Source organism: Lutjanus erythropterus, chromosome 15 (genome assembly GCF_056507025.1).
Source record: "Lutjanus erythropterus isolate fLutEry1 chromosome 15, fLutEry1.hap2, whole genome shotgun sequence".
In the NCBI taxonomy this organism is placed as follows: Eukaryota; Metazoa; Chordata; class Actinopteri; order Lutjaniformes; family Lutjanidae; genus Lutjanus; species Lutjanus erythropterus.
In genome coordinates, this window is record NC_139331.1 from 31,344,548 (window position 1) to 31,369,866 (window position 25,319).

Here is a 25,319-nt window from a genome sequence, read left to right on the forward strand (position 1 = left end):
TCACTGCCGACTGATGCTGGAGCCAATAAATACCTGTGACCGCTGCAGAGTCTTTCCTGTTGAAGACAAAAGCCAGATCTTAAAAGGTTTTTTGTCTAGTTTAAATGGGGCTTTAAAAAAAACCTCTGGACTAACCGATAAACTGACAGATCTTTTCAGTCCTAAATTAGACTTTATGGCCCAAAAAGCAACACCTGGCTCTCTGAAAAGTCTCTAAAACCTCTGACCGTTGCTCTCACATTAGTTCAGCAGCCAACCCATCTTTATACCAACCTTTTATTGGTCACATTAAAAGAACGGTGGGTTCAACACCCGATAAGAGAGAAAACTAAATAAAAGAGACTGCTTCAAGTATCCCAAGTGGAATTCAATAGCCCTGAAGGTTTATGTTTCATATTTTTAAAATCCCCAAACTCCTTCTCTGCTGATAGGCTGGACTGTGTGTGTGTGTTTGTGTGTGTATGTGTGTGTGCACAGCAGTGGTTAAAAACAAGTTTAAAGTGCCAATTACAATCATGAATGTTAAATAAAAACTTTTTTTTTTTTTTAACAGAGAGCCTCAATCTAAAACTTATCAATTAACATCCAATCTAAAGCTAAGAGGATTTTAACCATGACTATGCAACGTAAGATTGTTCATGCTGACGGTTCATGACATGGACTTTGTGCTTTGGGTGTTTCAGCGCGAGGCCTATGAAGCAGAGAAAAAGAGAGGGTGGTGGACAGAATCACTTCTGCAATCCAAACTGTGACACTAATGTTCTCCGTCCTCTTCCCCAAACTGCTGGAGTGTGGAAGTACTGGGACTAATTCAAAGCACCTACATTTCAGTAATTTAGCTAGTTGTTAAACTGGCAGCATTCGTCTGTCGCTTGCAAAGAAAATGAAAACTGCTGCACATAGTTGATATTCGGGGCGTGATGCTCCTTTTATAGAGACAATTCATTTTATATTAGTCATAAGGGCTGTTACGATTCTCAAAGTCCATCCGTCATTGCTTTACCTTAGAATCAGACGGCCTCTTCTGATGGGAAATCAAACATTGCTCTCTCCAAACCAGCCAAACTCTATAGGAGAAACTGATAATTTTATCTTGCAGAAGAAGGGAGCTGCTGGTCTACCACTGCCTCAACTGGTTAATTAATCTGTGTTATTGTGCGACTTCGGGGAATCTGAACTAACCTCTAAAAACCCTGAAAGGCACAAAATAATACAGACAAACTAACAGATTGAGGTAGTCGCAAACCAGCAACTCCCGTTTTCTGTGAGGCAAAATGACCAATGGAGTCAAGAGAGCTATCTTTGGCTAAGCTAACGGCAGCTTCCTGTCAGCAAAGGCTGTCTTATTGTTCTAAATGTAGCGTGCACTTAAACCGATTGAGGTTGGCCTTTTTTTAGGTGGCTAAATATGATTTGCAGCTGATGCTTAGCTTCCTAAACCAGTATTCCCGCTGCCTCTCTAAACTGAGGGCCAGGGCCAAGTACCTCATACAACCTCTGTTCAAATAATCTGAACTGTCCCTTTAAGAGTTATGTGTGACAGACTATTTAAGGGAGGATGACAGAGAACAGAGCAGGATCTGGAGGGAGATCTGATATCAAAGTAATCAAATAATGTCACCACTTCAAAGAGGAAAAGTCTGTTTGAAATAATCTTTTAAATTTGTATCAATATTACATCAGTTGTATCAGGGACAAGAGGAAGAGACACCAACTGCTTCCCACATGTGTCAAGTAACACTTTGGCTTATTGTTTTAAATTTTAACAATAATCATTTGCTTTAGGAGGACTGAGTGTGGTTTAGTTTGGGTTGCAGAAGAAGACGGTCCCTTTTGTTCTGCCCAGTGTAGAAGCTCCATTATTAAGACTTTATAAAACCGACTTCTCTCCTTCCTGCGCAGAAGTCGTGTTAGGACTTCTTCGGACAGTGTGAAGACGCGTCTGTGTTGAGGACCTCGATCATCGTTCTGGTCGACGGGAAAGTCTCTGCTACAGATGGAAGACTCTGGTACCAGCTTGGCAAACTGTTGAGGAAGGAGAAGCATGAAAAGAAAAAGGGTCTCTGCCATGAAGAGACGGAACAAACGGAGATTGTTTTATCTTCCCACCTCTTGAGATTCATCCAGCTCTTTGCCGTTTTACTGAAGCTGTCTGGACTCGGCGTGGTCATGGCTTCAAAATCCACCAGCTGAAACGATATCAAACAAACACCAATGCATTATTTTTGTCTTGACCAGCCTTCCCGTTATTTAAGTGTTTTTGCACACTTAAACATGGTGCTTTTGGAAACACTATTCAGAACAAATACATCCAAAAACCCTGCTTCTGGCTTTGCAGCTCTAGTCTTGATACCCGCCTACAAATCGTCTGGGGATTTCTAAATGCAAAATAGTTGCTGCAACAACAGCGAGAACTACAGCGAACAAGCCTACATCCCTTACATTTTTTCCAGTGCACGCCTTATCAGCAATTCTGCTTTTTAAAAAATTACTTCCACCCGATTTCAGCAAGGAAAATTGGGAGATTGTCCTAACCAGCTATGTGTTGAGAGACTGACTTGAGAGTCTATCACAGATCAGACTGATGCACAAACCCTGGATTGAGAACCCTCAGGATCCCAACTTTTCCACATTTTCTCAAATTTGTGCTTCTCCTTGTGAAATAGTTTTTCTTTTGTTGTGACCTCTTCATGCATCTAAAAAAAAATTAAACTGAAAATCTCCCTTTTGGACGTTCAGATGAACCGCTCACTACTCAGTCTTCTAACATGAGCAGTTTGTTGGCTGGACAGAAGCAAAGCAGGTCAGACCTATAAATACTAAAGCCTTGTTGCATTACTTGCTCCTCAGACGGCCCCATTTCACCAGATGGGAAGTTGTTATTCAGACTCCAGAGTGTTTATGAGCTTTAACTTGTAATGTGGAAAAAAACACGGACGCTGCAGAGGGTAGTGTAGGGTAGGGCTGCTGTTCCTGTACTTGTTGTAGAGTCTGGGTGATGTTTTGGCTGAGACCGGCGTCCCAGTGAGGATTTACGTTGCTATCCAAGTATGCTGAAACAGTTTTAAGCTGTGACAGCAAGGCGATGATTGACTGCAGCGGGAGGAGGGGGTCAAGGGGAAGTTTCTATCTTGGTGATAGAGGACAGAATAAGCGAGGATGTTCCTGCGGACTTAATAAAACCTGAATGTGTCATTACATTAATGATGAGAGGCTTTATGTGTAATTTTACAATTAAATTATAATTTGAAATGCAGTCAAACAGGATTACAACACAGTTATGAAGTGTAATTTATTTTTCAAACCCAAAATGACTTTAAACATTCAGTCATCAGTGAAAAACTTTGGTTTGGATAGAAACAGACTGACTGCACATGACTCTACACTAATAAATTGTATTTTTATCTAAAAGAAAATTCAAAACACGAGAAAACTGACAAATGCCACGAGTTCTCCTAAATCACTCGTATGATCCACTTGAAAACAAATCCGTTGGTACGAGTTGTTCTTGCATGAGGCCCTTTGATTTTACTCACCATAAATTGGTGCAAAAAACACAAAGACATGACATGAAAAGATTCAAGTTATTTTATTATTACTTTTTTGATGAAACAAGTTTCCTGAGTTTGTGCATTTAGCTGAATTTTCATTGAATTCAGTAAAGTGACCCACACTTTTGAACATTTTGCCCTGTCAGCTGTTTATATATCATTACATGAACAGTAAGCATTATCACTGTCCAAAAGTTTATTGATGTTTCCGTACTGGCCAGTCAGGTGCCACTTTAGTTACCCATTCTCAATGTAACTAACTATGTCATGTGATCTACTAGTTCAGTACAGGGAAGAAATTTTACTTGGGCCACTACAGAAAATTACAGATGAACTTTTAATATACAGGAGTTCCCATTATAGACACCGTCGACTATACACGGTCCAGCCACACTCAAGTTTTGTTTATCTTTATGTTCTCTTGTTTCATCCAGTTCAAAGGTTTTATTCATTTATTAAGATCCACAAATCACCAGACAGTCTTCAGTGGAGCAAACAGACGTTACGAGGACAGTCGACGAGCGATCTGTCTGACCTCAGCTGAACTTTTCATAAACTCTAACACCCGATCAGGTTCCTGCGCTGTCTCGTTCCCATTTGATGTTATTTTGTTTCAGGAACAATATGTCTGCTTGGCAAGCACAAAACAGGTGAGACTTTCAGCCAAGTATCTTTTTTTATTTTTATTTTTGCTTAGACACACTGTACCTCTTTTCATACTGGCTGTATCAAGTTGTGCTATCAAGTGGCGAGTTTTTGTCATTTAAACACCACTGTCTTTTTACATGAATGTTGCTTATTCAGATATAACAGCATATTTACAGCGTGTGTGATATCTGGCACCTGGTGCCTAAGAAGAAGCAACAACACAGCTGGCAAACAGCTGCTTAATGATTAAAAGAAACATGAGTGTTTTCTGCTCTGACTGGACATTAAGTTGGGCTTTAACTTGCTTCCCGTTCATACATGCTTTATATAAAATGTTTGGCTGGATATTCATGTATTCATGAAATGGACTCGATAAAAGGTGAAAATATAGGTGGTCTAATTATTACTGTGGCTGAAGTGTGTTTTTCTTCTGCTTTGTGCCTTTAGAGGAAAATTTATATAGAGAGAGACTGATCTGATCTGATAATAATCTCCATGACAACATAAAATCCTCTCTCTCACAGGTTTTATAATTTATTAGACTGATTTAAAATGAGGACTGTGGATTAACAGTAAAAAACAGTAAACAGTAAAAAGATTTGGCAGTGCCATTTCCACTCTCTGCTACATATTCTAAGCAGGTTATGTAGAAAATCGGGCCTGGATTCTTGTGTGATTTCGCAAATCCAGTTGCCTTCCTAGGTAACATGATTTCACATGATGTGAAAGTGTCATTCGGTGGCGGTAAGACACATCCAAAATGGTTTTCCAACCACCACAGAAGAACGTGACAAGAAATGGACATATGGAGGCAGAGAAGGAAACTAAATATAGATATGTATGTAAGAAAATAAGCTGAAAAAATAAAAAATAAAAAATCCAATGTGATGAGGTACAGTTAGTTTAAACCATTTCTTAATTGACTTTAAGGAAAAATGATTGCATTGCACTACTACTGCAGATAATATATTTACATAAAATGATGTTTTTGTGTTTACCTTTCCTTTCGGGATCCTACCGATGACCTCTTTCCCACTGGCCATCAGTGCTCCCATCACGACTGAATACGCCACCACGCTGAGGAGAAGCAGATCAGGAGAACACTTTTATATACTCGTATCATTATTACTGTTAAAACTTAAAAAGTAGAACATCTATGTTAATATTAGATAAATAAACAAATACAGCTATGAAATAAATCCTGAATGAAATAAATGAGCATGATATGGCTAAAGAGTAATAAAATCATGATGATGTAACATTTGTTGGGGTCTGTATCTGTATCCATCTGTCTCACAGGTTGTGTTCGGTTTTGCCGCTTTAGTCTCAATCAGTGAGAACCACATCCCATTTATAACAGATGGAAATAAAAAGAGCTGGGCAATAAATGTGGCATTCTGACATAAAAAGTCCTTAAACCTATTTATTGAACTATACTGACTTATTTAACATTTATATATGTATTGCCTCATTTATCTATTGTTTTATTTCACAGCCCTATTGATTTATTTCATACACATATTTATTTATTTCATGGGCATATTTTATATGCATGGACTTCAGTGACGTTCCAGTCAAACATAAATCAAGCCAGGGAATTTAGAGCGCAAAAACTTGTAGTCTGGCAGGTTTCCTTTCTAGAAAGCTGCCAGAAACTCCATGTGGAAGACAGAAAGCTTCCTCAAAAAGAATGAAACATATTTGTCTTTTATGACCTGAAATCTACAAGGTTTAAAGGATGACAGAACACCAATACACCTGCTGAATCTTCTCTATATTATTATAATTTCTATTATCGACAATGTTTAAATGTATTGAGCCTCAGCCTTTAGATGTCACCTCTTAAGAGGCCTTTCTGATGTTTTTGGTAAAGGGTTTGACTCAAAACATAAACTTAAACGACAGTTACTTGCACAATAAACCTATTCCAGCCCTTTCTCTGTGATGTGCTGGGACAGGTATGATGTGAAAACCACAAACATGAACACAGAATTACTTTCTTGCACAGTCATGAAATGATGAAAATATTTAACATTATGCCTGCAGGCTGTTTTGGCATAGAAATTACCTGGACCCTCTGGAGAGGGGCATGAGGTTGCAGAAGTAATAAACCAAGGAGAGGATCAGGTTACATACGGCATCTGCATCCTGGAAGGACAAGGGTCATCGCAGAGTTAAGTGTAAAGTACATGTCACCCATCTTCACTTTGTAATGTCTTTGTTTTTATTTTATCGAGGTTTACCAAGGCAGGCTGAGAACAGAGAGGGCTGCAGACATGATGAAAAGAGCCAAGAGTCAAATCTCAAAAGAGTTTATTCAGATTGTTCCAAGCATCTGTTTCAGATCAGAGTCAATAACCTTATCTAGATGAAACAACAGGGGCATTGTTGGGTGCTATCACATCTATCAGCATAAATCAAATTAAGACTAACAAGAAAGCTGAACAATAAGAGAAACTGAGCCAAGGCTGAACAGTCAGACCTCCACGGTTTGATAATGTTAAAACATATTTTTCACTGCAGTTAGTCTGAAAGTCATCTACAGCAACCAGCTGGAAAATACATTCTGCCACAAGCCTGTAAAATGATCTATTTGTAAAATAATTGTGATATTCCCAAGAGAATTGATTTAATTCCTTCCTGTCTGTGATATTCCTTTAGAGGTGAAGAAAGGAGAGAAGGGGAGAGAATTTCAATTACAAAATCTGTTGACTGTTGTCAGATTCTGAGAGGGAACTGCTGCGATGACTGACGGCTTGAAATGAAATAAATACTTACCACATGTGTTGAAACTGTTGGCTGCTAAGCCCAGTTCACTTAACTGACTACATTTCTGTTTTATGTTTGTCATTTTGTTCCAACTGTCTCCTGCTGCAATTACCCAATTCCCAGCAAACTAATTTAAAGGATCAGTTCAAATTAAAAAAAATATGTTTGTGATAAATACAACTGCTGCAGAGGCTGCAGCTAGGGGTGCAACAGATCACAAAAAATCATGGTTCAGATTGCACTGATTGATTATACATCACAAGTAATAGTCTATCAACACTGAAGCTGTGTCACTGATAGATAAGAGACTGCAGCTGCTCAGGTGAGCGCGCTGAGCTGTGTGTGTCACTAATGACAGCAGATATCACAGAAGCTGCGAAAAACATCACAATCTTATCATCTATTTCTATAACTCTGCATTGATAAATTATTGCTTTTAGAGGGTAACAGTGGCAATAATAACAACAAACATTAGGATGGTGAAATTTTGCAAGCGGTTAAAATGCATGCTGAACTATGGGGGCTGAGCCACACAAATCATCCCCAAACTATGTTACGGTACACCGCTAGCTGCAACCCATGATTATACTTCATTTTAATCAATATATTGTTTATAGAACATCACAGAATGTTTAATCAAGGTCATCTTTTTTTTCCCAAAAAGTCCAGTGTTTTGTTTTATATAACCAACAGTCCAGCAGAACAGGAAAAAACAGCAAATCCTTATATCTGAGAAGCTGGAACTAGAAAACCATTTGTCATTTTTGATTTATAAATTTCTTAAACACTTGAGTGTCAATCAAAAATGTTGGCGATTAACTTCCTATGAATTAACAAGATTAATCTGCTAATTCTTTCAGCTCTACAATCATCTGTCACACTTTATTTGCAGAGGGTTAGAGGGAACCGTGTTCAGTGCAAGCTATTACTCATTTAATGTTTCATGTCGTCTCATTAATCTTTGTACTGAACGTGCTGCTGCTTTATATTATGCATGGAATGAAATAACAACAAAAAAAAAGCTTCCAGTTAACTGTCGAGATAAATCTTACCCCGAGTTCAGTGGACAGCATTAATGCCTTTCCTTTGGCAGTGAGGTCTTTGTAGATGGACTCCACCTCTGACTGGTACTGCTGCGTCCGCTCTTCTGTCGTCTGAGTCTCTACTGAGAACAACATGTTGCCCACCCTGAAATACAGAAAGTGGGAATTACACTCCTGTACTTAATATTCTTATTTATAATGTTTCAGTACTTTCAGTATTTTTTCTAATTTAATATAACTGAAGTGTGGGGAAAAGTGTTTTTTTAATATATATATTTTTGTGGGAGCTTTTATGTCTTTAATTATATATTGGACAGCTGAAGATATGACAGGAGAGTGGGTGACAGAATGTGGGAATGATGTACAGCAAAGGGCCGTAGGCGGGAGTCGAACCGGCAGCTGCTGCAGAGGACTCACATCCTCAGTACATGAAGCGAATGCTCTACCAACTGAGCTACCAAGGGTTATTTTATCCTTATATTTTATTCAAACGGGGACAAAATATCAATTTTACCTATAAATACTAACTACAGACTGATCAATATCACTTGCCTAATATTTTATTCCCTGTCTTTTTTATAGGCAGCATTTTATGCATATTTTGTCCTTTATATTTTTGTCACAAGTGTTTAATCATTGGCACAGACAAAAAACAGCAGCAAGCTATACTTGACATTATATTTATTTGACAGACGCCATACCTGTCTCCAGTGATGGTGATGGTAAAACCGTCGTACTCTTTCCCAGGATCCTTCATGCTCGGCACCTTGGAGTTGACCGTGAAGCCATCTCTGGTTTTACTGTTGAACTGCTTCAGGAAATAAACACACAAACGCACAAACAACCATCCTAGGTTTTCACTGCTGAACGGATGCAAGACATGAAACAATCCGAAAAAAACAACAAGACGTTGCGCTGCATTAAAGATCTCTTACAATAAAACACTTATCATTAAAACAATCTTAACTTAAGGTCTTGTTTCCATGGCAACTGAGCAAACTCAATCTGCTGATGAGGACCAGATCAATTTTAAGAGTATGTGTAATTTTTAAATCCAGTTGATTTAGATCTTCAAACAGCATCTCTCCATTTACTCTCAGCTAATTTTCCTGTTTTTCGTCCTTACCTTCATTATAGGAAGCAGATCTTCTACTTTATTCACATTTTCTAGAGCCTGACGGACCTCTAAGAGTCCTCTGGGGTTGTACGCCCTGAGATGGAAAACAAGAACTTGTTAGTTAAAGAAGCAAGTGAGGAAATTCATGAAGAAAAAAATACACAACACTCATGCAAAATGAATAAAGCCTGGAGGAAAAACACATTTACATAATTCTGCTGTGTAGGCAGCAACCAGTAGGCAAGCATATTAACATAACTGCTGTCAAACAGTTTAGATGAGACATGCTGATATGCAGCTATCATTGGGTTTAACGGATAGGTCAGATTTTTAAGTAGCATGTTCTGAAGTATTTATCCATAGTCACTGTATTATCACAGTAGATGGCAGTTGGCATGGGCACGCCTACAGTTTGGAGAAGCAGAGGGGAGTACCGGTGTAGGAAACTAAACAATGTACTGCCGTGGACAGGGTTAGCAGCAACAAATAAATAAATATCAGTTTAAGTGCACACCATATTTAGAACATTTTCACCACTTTAGACAACCGTCAGGAAACTGTGATTATGTAAGCCAAATATCGCTCTGTCCAAACCAACCAGACTCCATATGAGAAATCAGTAATTTTACCTTTCAGTACACAGAAGTTTGTGGATTACCACTGCCTCGATTGGTTAGTTTGTTTGCGTTATTGAATGACTTTGATGAATCTGAACTATCCTTTTAAAACACAGAAGTCACACACTAACACAAACAAACTAGCAGCAGAAGGCCAGCAACTCCCACGTCCTGCAAGATAAAATTACTGATTTTGCCAATGGGGTTTGGTTGGTTCGAAGACATAAATTATATAACAGCATTTTCCTGTCAGAAAAAGCTGTCTGACAACAAGGTAAAGCAGTGAAAATATTATAAATATAGTGTACACTATTTTTTTAAGTGGCTAAAATACATTTTGCAGCTAAACCTGCCCACAACAGTCCACTGCTTAGCTTCCTACACTGGTACTCCTGCTACCTCATACAAGCCCACTTCAACAAATCTGAACTATTCCTTTTGGGAGTTCTCTGATTCAAATAAGTTTTTCAATGAATGCTGGGTATCAGTAATAAAAAAAACACTTTTCATAATATTCTGCACAGCAATATTTTCAGCTCCTTCCTTTTTTTCTAAGTCACAGTAGACAGAAACTGGATGTGTAATATACCCGTGGTACACCAGTATTCTGTCTTTGATGAAGTCGAGGATGTTGTCAAAGTAGGCCAGGTATCTGATGTTGATAATCTGTCCCCTGAGGGAAAGAGAAAGAAAAGAAGGATTTCAACACACTGTCCAAAAACAGATTTTGTATCTCTGAGAAAGTGCTTCCAGAGAGCCTGTCAGAATCAAGGCTACTGTGAATTAAAAACTGAAGAAACCGGGCCGGATAACAAGGAATTTAAATAAACATTTCTGCACTACAAAGTTGAGAAAAACCCCTGAAGTGAGGCCACGAGGAAATTCAAGTCACTCAGGGGACTAAAGAGAGTGTCTGACACCGTCCTCGGGGCCAAGTTGTTACCTGATGAGATTGATGTGATTGTTGAAGCCTCGACTGAGACTCCTGGCGGGCATCTGGTCTAACCACAGGACTGGCTGGTCTGGATCGGCGATCCTGTGAGCGCAGAGGAAAGACGGTTAGTCTGTCAACACTGAAATCCAATCAGTGAAGGACCAAGGACTCGCCTGGTGGAATGTGTCTTATTTGGTCAGAAGGACAGAGGAAACTTTTACTTTGGTCTATGTCTGTAACTGATTTGTAGAAGTTTATGCTTTGAGCTAAGAGACATGATTTAAATCCAACAGTTTAATGATTTAAGTGATTGAAATCTCTGTGCTGTCATTTAAAATCGCTGAATATGAATTTCAGTCTAGACTGTTTGTTATGCAAGACAGTTTCAGCACGAAGAATTGGTGGCTATCACATATCGACATCTGTCTTCTTCTTGTTCCTTTCCTCCCTTGTGTTTTAGGGATATTTCCTTAAGATGATTAGGATTCCAGGTGCTCCTGAGAGGCACCTTATTTCTCTTGGAATACAATGGAAACATATTTTTATTGGGCCTTTTGGTTTCGTCTAGCCAAAGAAAACTTACTTTTGGATGCTTTAAGAGTAACTCAACTCTAAATCCACTTTGTTGAGTCAGTAAATCATGTCTACAGTCAGATTATTACACCGTCAATAATCCTGGTCTATAGAGACCATTACGACACAGATTATTTGCCTTTTTCCAAAGAAAATCCAGTGACATTGAACTGTAGATCATCCCAAAAAATCATGTTAAGTGGTACACCAAGCCCTTTAATTCATCACACTCTTTGTTCTTACAGAAAACCGCCTCTGCTGCATGATGAGAGGACCCACAGCCTCATATTGTACTAACTGAGCTAAGAGGCCACCAACATGTCCATCTTTTAATAATAATTCATATGATATGTTCCTTTGCATTGCCAATAGACTGAAAGAGACAGAATTGTGTTTTGAGTGGAAAACCCCTTACTATATTTGCAATACCGTGACATAATACCACAAAAAATAAAAAATATGTCCTCACCTCCTCCATTTGACAGCTATATCAAACATGTCTCTCCACTGCATTTGTCTGGTCTTGCCGTTGACTCGCACTTTGGAGTTGCTCCATGTTCGCTGCATAGCCTGCATCACCTCCAGGGTTGCTAAACCCATGGCTGAAAAAAACAAACAAACAAAACAACTTATTCTTACTGCGGTCATTTGTACTTATATATCTTATATATATATATATATATATATATACACATGTATATATATATATATATATATATATATATATATATATATATATATATATATATATATATATATATATATATATATATATATATATATATATATATATATATACATCTGTATGAGCTACAGAATTCATCAGTGGTACCTCTGTGTATTCTCCTGTTAGGTAAGAAACCAGGAGTGTCGTATTGCATTAGCGCCCCCAGGTGGTCGGCTGTGCAGATGAGCTTCTGAACTTCACTGCTGTAGCTGTCAAAGTTCTGCGGCAGGACGTCCCTGGGAACCACAAACACAGGAAGACACGGAGGATGATCTCTGGTAAAGCGCTCATGAAGTGTGCAGTTTTTGTTTATTCTGGACTGTACTGTGGGTACCTGTCAGACACATCTTTGCAGAAAAGATGAAACAAGTTTCGACCTGCTGACAGAGGCATAAAAATATCTGCCTGAAGAACAAAGAGGCTTTTTATGACAGATGAAAAAAGATGTCAGGTGTTTTCTCAGCTTTGAGCTCATAAAAATTGTTACAAACTTCAGATCAGGAAATTAGGATTATGTGATGGATCCTGATTTTCTCAAACATTCTAATGATGATACACTTGAGATAAAGTGTAGGACACCATATTTTAACAGTTATTCCTCAAAGTATGAATCAGACCGATCAAACCTACTTGATATGTGGCTGCAGGCCGGGTTGTTCTTCATAGTCTTCTATTAGAAACGGCAGGTTCTTGGCCCAGTGATTCTTAAAGTTCCCTGGTAAATCCTGGTCCACGTTGTACTCAGCTACCGGGATGTCAAGGTGGGAGTGCAGGTAGCGAGAGTACTCTGGTAGAAAAACAAGGTGGGACAAAGCAGAGAGAGAAAAGAAGATATTCAGTAATACAAAACAACCTGTACTGATCGATTTTAGACATGAAATATGTAATTCTAGCTTATCTCACTTTAAAAATATATAAAATAGAGCTGAACTCAAAATATTATCTAAGTGTCATATTCAAATTGCAGAGGGTGCAATTATAACAATACCCATGTTGATTGTTTACGTTGATTTTGATAATGTTGAGTGTTTTCTTTCATGTAAATGAGGAATGAGGAAGTTGGATATGAGAAGCAACTCGTCCATCAGCAGCACAGTGTAAAACTCTATTTTTAAATAATTGAGATAATTTTATATTCAATTTTGGATCATCTTGTGCTGACTATGCAAGAATGTTTGACTTGATGTGTCATTTTCTTTGTCTTTATCAATTTTATCTTATTATCAGTTAAGTTTAACTTGATACAAGGGACATATTAGTGTGTGCATTTATGTGTTTTGGGGGAGTGGCTTTGGAGGGAGCGGATTTTCTCAGTTGGATATTTTCAAAATCTAGCTCATTCTTGGTTTTTTGCTTGCTCTTTCTCCAGCATTTCCAAACCCCAGCTTTAACTACAGTATAATTTAGAACTGCAAACACCTGCATGAAAGGTATTAACAATTATTCAACTGCCAGCCAATCAAAAGTAAGAACTTTAAGTGGCCACAGAATAAACTCTAATAGAGTGGAGGTTCTCGATAGTTCACTTGTCTAAGATTCTGAAGTGCTGTAAATAAACACAGAACATTCTAGTTGCTTTAATAAAAACTGTGCCATCAGAACATTTCAGCGTGTGCATTGTGGTATTGTGGTGTTGTGGCCCAGGTGTTGATGTGTGCGCATGCAGAGATGCAAACCTCTGAGGTATTTCACTTTGAGGTATTCTGAGCTGGCCTTCTGTCCCAGCAGAGGGTCGTTCAGCATGACTTTAGTCTGAGCTTTGATGCCCTCGTAGAACTGTCCCATCGCCACGTGACTCAACCCCTTCATGTACTGACACACTTCGTTGTAGGGCTCCAACTGAAGACACCTCTGGAGGACGAATGAGAGGAGAGGGAAACGTGAGAAAATTCAAAGGGATCGAAAACAGAGGAACGTAAGGTTTGGACTATTATGAGTTTCCTGGACAGACAGTTTGAGGTGTTATAGAGCAGAAAGTTTACGGTCTGGTAGATTTGTCTACCTTGAAGTTGCCTATAGCCTCTTGCAGCGAGCCGTGGTGGTACAGCATCATGCCTCGGAGCTGGAGAGACTGGATGTGGTTCTGGTTCAACATGAGGGCTTTCTGGAAGCTCTCCATCGCTGACTCAAAATCACCCAGCTCTCTGGAAAGAGGAAGAAGAGATACCATGAAAGCAGCAGCAGACATGTTGTTTGTAAGGCAGAGAGGAGAGGTAGCACTCTCAATTCCTTAATTACAAACAGAGGTTAAAAAAAACAAAACAGATGTGAAATAAACAGTGGACACCACAGACTGTACCTGTAAGCCTGCCCAAGGCTCTTATAAGCATCTATGAAGTCAGACTTCAACTTCAGGGCCTCTTTAAATGTCTCAATGGCTTCCTGAAGAGCAAAAACACAACACAGTTTCACACAGAGTGACAACACAGAGTTAACAGGATATTGCAATAAAGACAGACCTAAAATTCTGACTCAGCAGCTGGTTATATGGGAGATATTCTGTGACTCAAATGCAGCTCAAGTGACCACTTCTGCACACAGTTGATATTATCTGAGGGAAACTACACAGAGAAGCTACCAGTTTGTGGTTGGCCTTACAGACAAAAGACAAAACAGTCCATCTGGTAACTCCCCTCTAACAGAGATTTAAAAACCTAAATTGTTTGGTAAATGCATATCAGCTGTGTTTGGGATGTTTCCATCTCTGAGTGTTGGAAATGATAATATATATGCCAATACCAAGACCAATATAGCTGTTATAGGTAAATATTAGCCTGATAATATCGGTCAGGCTCATGGTATGAGGCAGGTATGGCTCTCTAATAGGGCTGGACAATTAATCAAAAATTTGCTAAAATAGCAGTACAAAAGTGTAGCCTTGCTTTACTAAATTTGATGAGTATACAAATGCAATAACTCAGGAAACAATTTAACTTACTTACTTCCTTCTGCAAAATGTAATAATAAAATGACTGCTGAAGCTTTTCACATCTTTTCATGTCATGTCTTTGTTTTTTGCAGCAAATTATGGTGAGTCCTATCAATATGTGACCAATCAATTGAGCCATGCTGCAAGCAGAGCCACAAAAGAAACTATGCAAAAAAAAAAAACCTACCAAATAAAAACTTGAAATCAATCAGTTCACACTTTTGCCTTGCACAAAACTACAGTATCTGATCATTTACATACTACAAGTTTTTTTCATATAGCAATATAAAAAATGTTTAGTGCAAATGAAATAAAAGTTGACTGTGATCCTTGTTTTCATGACATGAAACAAGGAAAGAGGCACCTACTAGGTCAGCAGACAAAGGGCATATTCACACTATTTTCCTTTCTCACAGAACTGCACTGATAAGAAGCAGATTGTGCAATGTTGACTTTGTTTCTATGAGGACTGGCTGCAGCAGATTCCACTACCATGAGTCCAACTCTCACACAGAGACATCATACAATGATTTATTATCAGAGTAACGACTAGTATCAAACGTTCTATATATTATATTCAGAGTGTTGTTGTTTGCCTTCGCTGTCCTGTAGGTGTTGTACAGGGAATCCCCCAGGAAATTGGTTAGCAGAGGTGATAAACACCCTCCCCCCCCACCCCCACGCAGACGTGACTGGATGAAACACAGCAAGTGAAGAAGAAGATTTGCAGACAGGCCTTGCAGCGGAAAAAACACAGATTAAAGAGCTGCAGATGCTGCTCTGCGCTTAATCTGACATCATCTTATCAAAGTGAGAGAAACACTGTGATCATGGTGTCGAGCCACGGTCTGGACAACTACAAAATGACAACATTAGAAACTGCTATATTTTATTTAGGATTTTAACTTTCCTCACTGTGCACGGAGCAACAATTTTTGACTTATTTGAGTTACTGCAGTGTGTAAAAAAAGTATTTTAATCACAAAAATAACTGACCAGAACGAGATGAGCAGTCAGCAGCAGGGAGCTCCCTGCATGTGTTATCAGTTTACTTTACAAACTCTCTAGCTCAGCAAACAAACAGGAAACCAGTGTGAAACACATTAACCTCTTACAACTGAGAGAAAAAAAGTGTGATGTGGTCACCTCTGACACCTTAGCTAAACTTAGATATTAGATATCTGCCCAGACACACACATTTTATCTACTTTGCAGGTGCTCAATCAAAACTCATAGAAATTTGATAATAGTGACTAAATTTGCAAAAACAATATGAATGCAACACCATGAGCTAGTCATAATTGACATTACATAACAATCTTTATCTCAGTCATCGTTAAGACACCTCGTTCTTAGTTACTACCCATTTCCACCGGAAAGAAGTTGGTTTAAAGTGACTGTCACCCAGATTTATGTCCCTGAACATCAAAAATGTCAAGCAGCAATATACTGTGCAGAAGTTTACAGTCTTTTGTCGTGTTGATAATTCTCAAAAAGTAACAAATGTAATAGAAAGCACAAGTGTGGTGCTGATTATGCAGTAGGGATGATCAAGCAAGTAAGAAACAAACAATAAAAAGAAGTACGGTTGCTAAAGTTTTTGCATTTTCCTTAACCAATTCACAAATCCAACAATCTATAATGCAGGTGTGAAGGAAAATGTCACTTCAGTCTTGTTAAGAGTGGCAGAGTGCAGGATTGTCTTTTCTTTTTACAAGCCTTAACATATAGTTGAAAATGCTCACACACCATTAGTCATTAATAATAAATAAGATACTAAAAGCATTTTAAGTTTCAGGGTTTTTTTTCAACACATGCCTAAGCCAGACAAAACAATGTCAAATGAAATGCAATTACTGCCATCAATAAATTACTGAGTAATACAATTTTAAATAGCTGAAATTCTCAAGGGCAATTAATTGATTGATGATTAATCACAAACATCCCTAAAAACAATAAATGTTTTCTCAATTTTTTTTTTAACAATCAACACATACACTTGGGAGAAAAAGAATGAAAAATAGGAGCCAGCGAGCGACTTACCTTGAGCATTCCTCTGTGGAAGAAGGTGAGGCCTTTATACAACATGGCGATAGGCTGATTCTTCTTTAGCTCTAAAGACTGCTGGAAGTCCTCCATAGCCGCCACATAGTCCTGGTGGGAAGGTAAAGTTTAGGATCAGCGAATGGCAGCATAGAGACATGAATGCACTCATGCACACAGAGATCATTTAATAACCAGACCTCTGAGATGAAGAGCAGTGTCCCTCTGTGCCTGTAGAGACGGGCTGAGGGCTGCAGCTGGATGGCTTTGGTCAGATCAGCCAGAGCCTCACTGATACGACCCAGAGGAGACAGGATCTAAAGACACATACGAACAAAAACAAAAAGCAAAGATACAGTCCAAGCATAAAAAAACATTTTCACGTGGTTGTTGCAAAAATGCTGTTTTTTGAAACGTATTCTTTTCTTTGCTAGTAAACTGTTTTGCCTACAGATTAGAAAAAGCTGGTTTGATGATTATAGCTGATTCTTTCTTTTAGTAAATGATCACACTAATGAACAGCTGAAGAATACCTCATTGGTATTGAAAAAATAAAAAATAAAAATCAATGCATGCGTTGATTTAAGGTATTGAGGTGTCATCATCAGAATGTAATCAGACCTGCCTGAGCACATCTGGAGGTGTGGAGATCCCACTTTAACACCAGGTGTAAATGAAGTTAGAAAAGGTCCAAACGTCTCTGCATGTGATCCACTATTTCTTGTTTATTGCTGAATCGTGCTGGTATTTACTTTTAGAACAGAAAAAGGTGAACGAGTATTTTCAGATTAAAAGAGGATCTTGAAGATTAGTATTTAAGGAGGACAGAATGTTCTGAATCTTTCTGATGTGTTGTTCTTAATGAGTTCACAAAATTTTAACTAATATAAATGACATAATGTGGCATGCAGTCTCAGCCAGGATAAAGACAGCGTTGTGTAACTAAGTTTGCCTAACTTGCATATCACACTGATTACATCAGAGATGAATTTGAGTGGCATACGACTCATAAAGAGGAAACAGCTAATAAAAAGCCTCGGAGTGAAACCAGGGAGAGAAAATATATTTAAAACTCAGTGTGATTCTTTAAACTCTCAATGCAGCAGCAACAATGGGCACTCTGGTGAACTATAAACTAATGTGACTTAAGGATCATGTGTGTGTCCAAATTACTATTTTTTGACAAAGACCACAGAAAGTCAACTCTGTATCCCGTCCAGATCAAAACTAAAGAAATCTGGTTTAAAAACGTGTATTTTGATTAGCATTAAGAGAACCCTTTGCAGCTTTAAAAGATAAAATGGCTTTTCACTACATCTCTGCTGTGAAATGAAAAAATGTCGACTCTGTGAAATGTCATCTGACAGAGCTGACATCTACATTTAATAAAAATTTAATCACTAGGCTGGTGGCCTCTCAAATGGTTCAATAGCAAAGAGTTTGACCTTCTGAAATACATTTTCTGACATGACTAAGAGTAAAATTCAAAACCCCTAAAACAGTTTTGTCCCAGTTCTCAGGAATGGCTGATATATATTGTTGTATAAGGACATATTTTGACATAGTTTTTATTTTGCTGTATATGTTTGATACATTGATTGTTATTTTCTATTTTATACTGTATCTTATACAGTTTATATGTTTGTAGTCTTGACTGGGAGCAAATGTAATGTGACCCAATTTCCCCTGAGGGATCAATAATCTCATTCTGATTTCTTCTAAAAATATACGTTTATGTTATTAAGGGAGCTTTAGATGTCAGACTGTAATATATAATGTCTGTGTACAGGGTCGGATCTCACCTCTGCTCTCTGTTCATAGACCTCTGGCCAGTTGGGCTCGAGAGTGATGACTCGGTTGAGCTCGTACAACGCCAAGTCAGCATTCTTTATGTCCTGGCATGGAGACACAGGAAGGGGAGGCAAGTTACATTTTGTTAACATGAACCTTAATACATGGGGAACAAAGCTGGGAGCAGAGCCACTGACAACTGAAAAACACAAAAACTGCTGTCCAGCTGTTTTTGTTTTTTTTTTCCTGGACGGCACACTCCCATAACCGCAGAATGCAGGCAGATTGATTTTGCATTCACTGAATGACACACTGAGTCATTCTGCGTTTACCTGAAACTGCTGCTGAAGCCAAGATTCAGGACACCTTATATTTTCAAGCAAATTAAACCAAAGGCATCCAAATAATGCATATGGACAATAACTGCCAGTGCTGCCAAATACCAGTGTGGGTTTCAGAAAGCGACTGCTATTGTTTTAAATCTAATTGTGAGACCATTATGGCACAAAACTCATCATGAAAAGGAGAATGCAATTAAATTAAGCGTCAGTGTGACTGGTTTTGAGCAGCAGGCTCAAATTTGAATGCAAATAAAGGCCGCCCATCAATATAGAAAAGATAAACAGCATTGTGCAACTTGTAAAGTATGAGTCATCTGCTATGAATAATCTGAGGACCTTGACTGCAGCTACAGCCACAGCACTGAATGGTGTTCGTTTCTGATTCACAACAACAGAGCAGCAACATTTTCTCCCAGACAAAAAGAAACCCCTCATATCTAGTCATAACTTAATCATTCAGTTTATGACATTATGGATCTGAGGACACTTTAATGACTGACAAGAAAGGCTGCTCATCATTCACGTGGCACATTTAAACTTCATGAAGCAAGCCAGTAAACTTTGTGTCTATTGCGCAATTCAAAGCCAGATTTACAAGGGTTTTACAGGCGCATACAAGTTACAGTACCATATAACACAACAAGGATCTCAGTGAATGGCTACACACACAGAAATATAAGAAAACGCGAAATTATTGGCGACAAAAAATATTTTTAAAAAGCCAGTGTGATATTAAATGTGCAATATGTAAGACATGGCCACCTGCTGAATTCATTTGCCAAAAAATATAGGGGGCAGCATTCCACCAGAGGAACTGCTAACTGTAGCTGCTGTTATGTAGTTAGCTCAGTTAGTAGTTAGCTACCAGTCCAGAGCACCGGCAGAGTGACACTCTGGATTCTCAATAGCATACTTTTTCTTTTTACCTTTAGTTCGCACTGCAGCTGCTCTTACAAAGTACACACATGCTTGTTGCATGCAGTACGCACACAACTGGTACATACTACTTCCTCACTACGTTGCCCCTTGAAGTTTGACCCTCTTGCTCACATGCACAACACAAGGGATTGTGCTGGCATGCATAGTGCAAAATGCATCTGGATGCAGTAGGACATCCTGGTATTTTTTAGCAGCCTTCATTTTCACAAACAATGTTTTCACCCTTAACACCAAACATTGCAGTTGCTCCACATCTATCACTCACCTGTAGACTTTTCTTCCCATAAGCTATCCCTCTCCCGTAGATGGCGCTGACCAGCTCCGGGTCACCCTTTATCAATGACACAACATGTCAGGAAAATAATCTTGGCTTGAACACAAAGAAAGGAAGTTGTGTTTTGATTCTAGCTTGTGTGGAGATGATGGCAAAATAGCAAAATGCTGCAATCCTAAAAGATGTATTGAGACTGAATATCTGCTAATTCAGATGCAAACACACCTGTAATAAGAGTGAGAAGTGTTTGATGGCTTCATCATAAAGACCGTTGCCTATCAGAACGTAGCCTATAGCTGCAAAGACAGAACAAATGACAATGAATAACTGGGAGAACATGGCAAAATCATATTAATCAGTCCAGCATAAATATGGTTCGTATTTGAAACTACATGCCAACTTACCAAGTTCTTCGTTTGTATTGTGGTTATCTACAGGGAAGGGGATTTTTTTCTGTTCTATAAACAACTTGGCCTGATTCTGTGAGAGATGGAGACAAGAACAACACATATAAGACAAACATCAAGAGACGGCGTGCTGACACACACAGGAAACAAAATAAAGGTTTCCTGTGTGAAGCCAGTCACAAGTCAACCAAAAGGAGAAGAAACACAGAAAATAACACTGTGAGTCTCACAGGTGGAAAAGCTAAAGACCGTTTTCTGTTTCTTTGAAGGTTTTAGCATCCACCGACACTTTGCTATATGAAAAGTATGTTTTACATTTATGTAAAGCAGAGAAAAAGCAGTGAATTAAAACCTGCATCAAGGACATTTTGGTGAGTTAAAAAGGTTTTAAACAACAGTTTTCCACCATCTCTCAAGGTTATGCTGAGCAATTAAGCTTCACAGAAAAGGGATAAAAATAATTTCAAATGTCAAGGATGCTTACTACTGCCAAACAAGTTCTTGTATAGTAATAAATATGCTGTATAATACATCAAAAGACTAGATTTATCTCCTTCTCAGTGTCACCTTGTATTCACTGTGTAATCCCAAATGGAGGATGTCAGCATGACATAATGCATACACCATTACAGGATGCTAATTTGACAGCATGCAAATGTTGCTGTGGCAGCAATTTGGATTTCCAAAACAGCAACGAGGCAACTGACAAGACAAATACTTATTTTTATCAAAAAGCAATGTCATCAAAATGACACACTCAGAGGTTTATTTCTCTTTTCTCCTCTTTCTTGGGAAGATACTGCCATGAATGCTCAGTATTTCTTTTCACTTGTTCGGCTTTTGTAAGGATGAAAATACTTTGAATTTTGAAATAAAGGGACAAAGTCTTGACTTTGTCGACCTCCAATGGTGCCCACTCAGGGTAGATCAGTTATTGGAAATTAATGGAACCAGTGTTTTTTATTTCACTGCAGACATAATAAATAAAGTTAAAAATGCACGACACTGGCTCTGATGCAGCCGTCTCTCTCTCAATATTCCGCCCATAACATTATCTGATTGGTTACACGTTACGTGCAACAGCCTATCAACACTGAAGGCTTTGCCTTTAAACATATACTCATTTCAACAAGGTTTTGTGTTGGAGTTATTCTACATTTAGACAAAATTTCTCATTCAATGCCAATGTGCATCTGTTTCAAATATTCGTTATCAGTTTCCTTGATTACTAATAAGGTTCTAACCCTGCAGCAGTGATGTAAAAGTGCACTCAGGGTGTCATCAATACACTAATCTGAAACTGTCGACCAGAGGAAGTTTGATACACCTGCAGCAAATGTTTGATACACCTGCAGCAAATGTGTTAAACATTTGTACCAATGCTTTGTTTTTCTCCAGAAATAAAAAGTCTATGAGTCATAACTGCCATGAATACGTACCTCAAGATATCAGAATATCAAAACAAGAGCCGAGGAATATTTACCGGACTAAAACATGGGCCTGGTGTAATGCTATATCAATAAATTACAGTAAAACAAACACTGGGGGGAAAAGTAGCTGAAAGAGTGGCATCACACAGAATTTGCACATAGTGCAGTTTTGTGCTATTTAGATAAAAACAAGCTGTTAAACTAGAAACACCTTTTTTTCCCTAAAGGAAACAGTTATAGGCTGTGGCTGTTTCTAGATCCGATTTATGTGTCAGTATGTGTGTGTGTGTGTGTGTGTGTGTGTGTGTTATCTCACCAGTATCTTCTCTGCGTTAAGTGAGAAAACCGACTCGCAGGGCGGGTTGCTTCCCTCCTCACAGTCTGGGTCTTCCAACTGTAAAATTGATGACTCTGAAAAGACGAAATATTCTGAGCATTTATAACGAGAAGCACGTTTAGCACGATAGTTTGTACATCTGTGTGTGTATTTCAGTGCATGTGTCACAAACTCCCACCCTGCCAAACCATTAAGCTAATCTTTCTAGTTACTGATTAAACAGTCTTATATTTCAAAGAAAAAAATATCTGATATGTCGGGCCAACCTGACCCTACTCATAGTGGATTCCAATCCAACAAGGCATGTCAGCAATGTGGTTTACTGTAACTCCACCTCGCTCTTCAGATCAAACGGTTTCATTGCACTGTTAGTACATTTAAAAAACACTTTGATGAATAAAACCATGTTAAAACCTTGGAAGTTTAATTCTAAATAGTAAATTGCTTAAAAGGTCATACTAGTATTTTTGCATGTTATAATAAAAGCACTGCAAATCACATGTAATTGGCCAAACAATAATTTTCCAAATATACCAAAGTTTTTTTTAGGTGTATTTTTCATGGCAGTCACTGCCATCATAGTGAACACCATGTCTCTTTTAGATTTCTTCAGAGTGAATGAACCAGCTGACGGGCCCTCAGAGGTGGGAAAAACATATTTAAAAAGGTCGTAAATGTTACTACACATTGCATTGAAAAATGCAACAATACTGTACAGATCACTAAAAATACCTCTTGAGTTAAACACAGGTGCACTGAACCAAGCAGCACTCATCTCAATAAAATGTAAACTTGTATAACCAGTCCACCTGTATTTCTCTTAGGCAGGAGCAGTGTGTTGATTTAAAAAAACTACATAGCTGGGTGCATCAACTGTCACTGCCATCAGAAAAATATTTAAGCTATCCTCTGTTAAATATCTAATTTTGCTGTTGAGCAAGGCAACGCCAAAACTAAGTATTTTATATGACTGGAGTTTGGTTCAGACCTCTTGGGATGAGCGAAAATATGAACTCATCAGCGAGCCACACTGTTGGACTTAATGACATGTTACATCTTTATCTTGAACACCGACACTACAGTTCTGATGCTGTAAATACTCACTAAATGTGTATGAACTGACAGCTAAAAATAGTCCCCAGCAAATGTAGTATTTACTCCTATTTGAGTGCCCTTTTCTCAACACCACGGTGACCAGCTATTTTAGGGAATTACTAAGCTTTTTCTTAAATGCAACTGTATATTTCTATATCTGTTTTAAAAGATGTATGTCTTCAGTTGGAACCCAATGGGCTTAGGACTGACTGCCACAGATAAGGTAAGCAAAGACAGCAAGAATTGAGTGACAACTCAACTAAAACAAACTGTGGGGAACAGTGCGCCCTACAAGCTGAGTGCATCAGCTGTGAGCAGAATCCACCAGAAGCTCATTGCCAGCAGGAAAATGTTTGCCACACCGTTGCATTTGGTGACATGTTACTTCATTACCATGATACTGTACATAATCAATAAATGCGTCTGAAAATAGTCCCCAGCCAATGCAGTATATACTATTGTTTGAGTGTTTTTTCCCTAAAAACTACAGTTAGATTTGTGAGCTATTTTCTAAGATTTATGTCTTCAATAGGAAGAGGATTGAGACTGAGTGCAAAAGCCAAGGGAAGGAAGTCAGAAAGTATTGAGAGAGGACTCCTCTACCAAAATACACTGTGAGGAACAGTAAAGCTCTTCCTCTTTTAAATCCGTAATCTTGTGGTTGAGCAAGATAATACCAAAATGATGCATCTTTTGACTGGAGTTTGGTGTTAACCTCTTGGGGTTAACTAAAACATGAACTCATTAATAAACCACACTGCTACACTTGGTGACATGTTACTTCATTACAGTGAACACCCACTGTACAGTTCTGTACACAGTAAATGTGCAATAATCCACAGCTAAAAATAGAAATGCAATCTTAGTGCTGTTTGGATAACTTTTTCTAAAAGCTAAAATTTTACTAAGGTTTTTCAAACATTAAATTACATAGTTGTGATCTGTTTTTAAAGATTTACGACTTCAGTGTGAACCAATGAGCTTAGGACTGAGTGTCACAGAAAAAGTAAAGGAAGTCATAGAGATACTGAGGGGAACAGTGTGCCCTAAAAGCTTAAATTTGATTTTTAAAAAACTAACAAACTATGTATGCAGAATCCACCAGAAGTTTATTTCCATCAGAGATATATTTGAGTTATCCACTTTCAAGTATGTAATTGTGCAGTCGAGCAAAGCAACGCCAAAATCACGTATTTTTTGACTGGAGTTTGGTGTTGACCTCTTAGGTTAAAGCTAAAACATGCAGTTTCTAAGTGACTTTATCTTAGAGTTTCTTTACTGTTATGCACACATAAACATACTCTCACTACTGCCTTGCTATTCTCTTTCTTTTGCTTTTTATTTCAAATCCTGTTTAACCTCTACGGCTCTAAGATCAAAAGCTTATCTGAGTTATCTCTCCTGTGCCGTCACCGCTTGTTGTTATTAGCCCCTTAACGTTAGCTTACAAACGGTTAAGCTAGCCGGGTTTCACAGTGACAGTTGAATCGGGGAGGACGTGGCAAAGTAACAGCGAAAAGAGAGACTTTACCGCAGTCAGCCGCGTACTCTTCCCACTCGGACAGCGAGCTGCATCCCTGCTTGTGGAGCTCATTGTTGAACAGAGTGAGAGTGGAGAAATACTCGGAAGAGAAGATAGCCCGGCTCAGATACAGTAGTGAGAGCGCTACCACAACAACAGCCCGGCTGGCAGGGGCCATGTTGTGCTACATGTGTGACGCCACAGAGCGGAAGCTTCTGCAGTTCGACTGAAT

At 38.5% G+C, this 25,319-nt stretch overlaps 1 protein-coding gene across 1 annotated transcript; it reads right to left on the reverse strand.

The window, feature by feature from the left end:
* Positions 1 to 1,351: 1,351 nt before the first annotated feature.
* On the reverse strand, positions 1,352 to 25,277 carry ttc13 (tetratricopeptide repeat domain 13). The gene is made up of 23 exons (XM_084738103.1): positions 25,097 to 25,277; positions 22,450 to 22,544; positions 20,701 to 20,776; positions 20,522 to 20,592; positions 20,288 to 20,353; positions 18,754 to 18,846; positions 17,152 to 17,268; positions 16,952 to 17,062; positions 14,279 to 14,361; positions 13,982 to 14,123; positions 13,656 to 13,830; positions 12,610 to 12,766; positions 12,085 to 12,215; positions 11,722 to 11,854; positions 10,689 to 10,781; positions 10,335 to 10,418; positions 9,138 to 9,222; positions 8,713 to 8,822; positions 8,021 to 8,156; positions 6,268 to 6,347; positions 5,198 to 5,276; positions 2,110 to 2,189; positions 1,352 to 2,025 (listed from the first exon to the last, which is right to left on the reverse strand). Exons 1-23 carry the CDS (start codon positions 25,263 to 25,265, stop codon positions 1,911 to 1,913), a joined length of 2,481 nt encoding a protein of 826 aa, XP_084594229.1. The 5' UTR covers positions 25,266 to 25,277; the 3' UTR covers positions 1,352 to 1,910.
* Positions 25,278 to 25,319: the final 42 nt, after the last annotated feature.

What these genes read in the sequence shown, in the direction of transcription:
- ttc13 (XM_084738103.1), bottom strand. Translation starts at nt 25,265, where the DNA reads ATGGCCCCTGCCAGCCGGGCTGTTGTTGTGGTAGCGCTCTCACTACTG. An exon ending in ACTTCTCACTCTTATTACAG is followed by an intron (nt 20,354 to 20,521) that starts GTGTGTTTGCAT and finishes TCATTGATAAAG; the next exon opens with GGTGACCCGGAGCTGGTCAG. An exon ending in AATCACATCAATCTCATCAG is followed by an intron (nt 10,419 to 10,688) that starts GTAACAACTTGG and finishes TCTTTCCCTCAG; the next exon opens with GGGACAGATTATCAACATCA.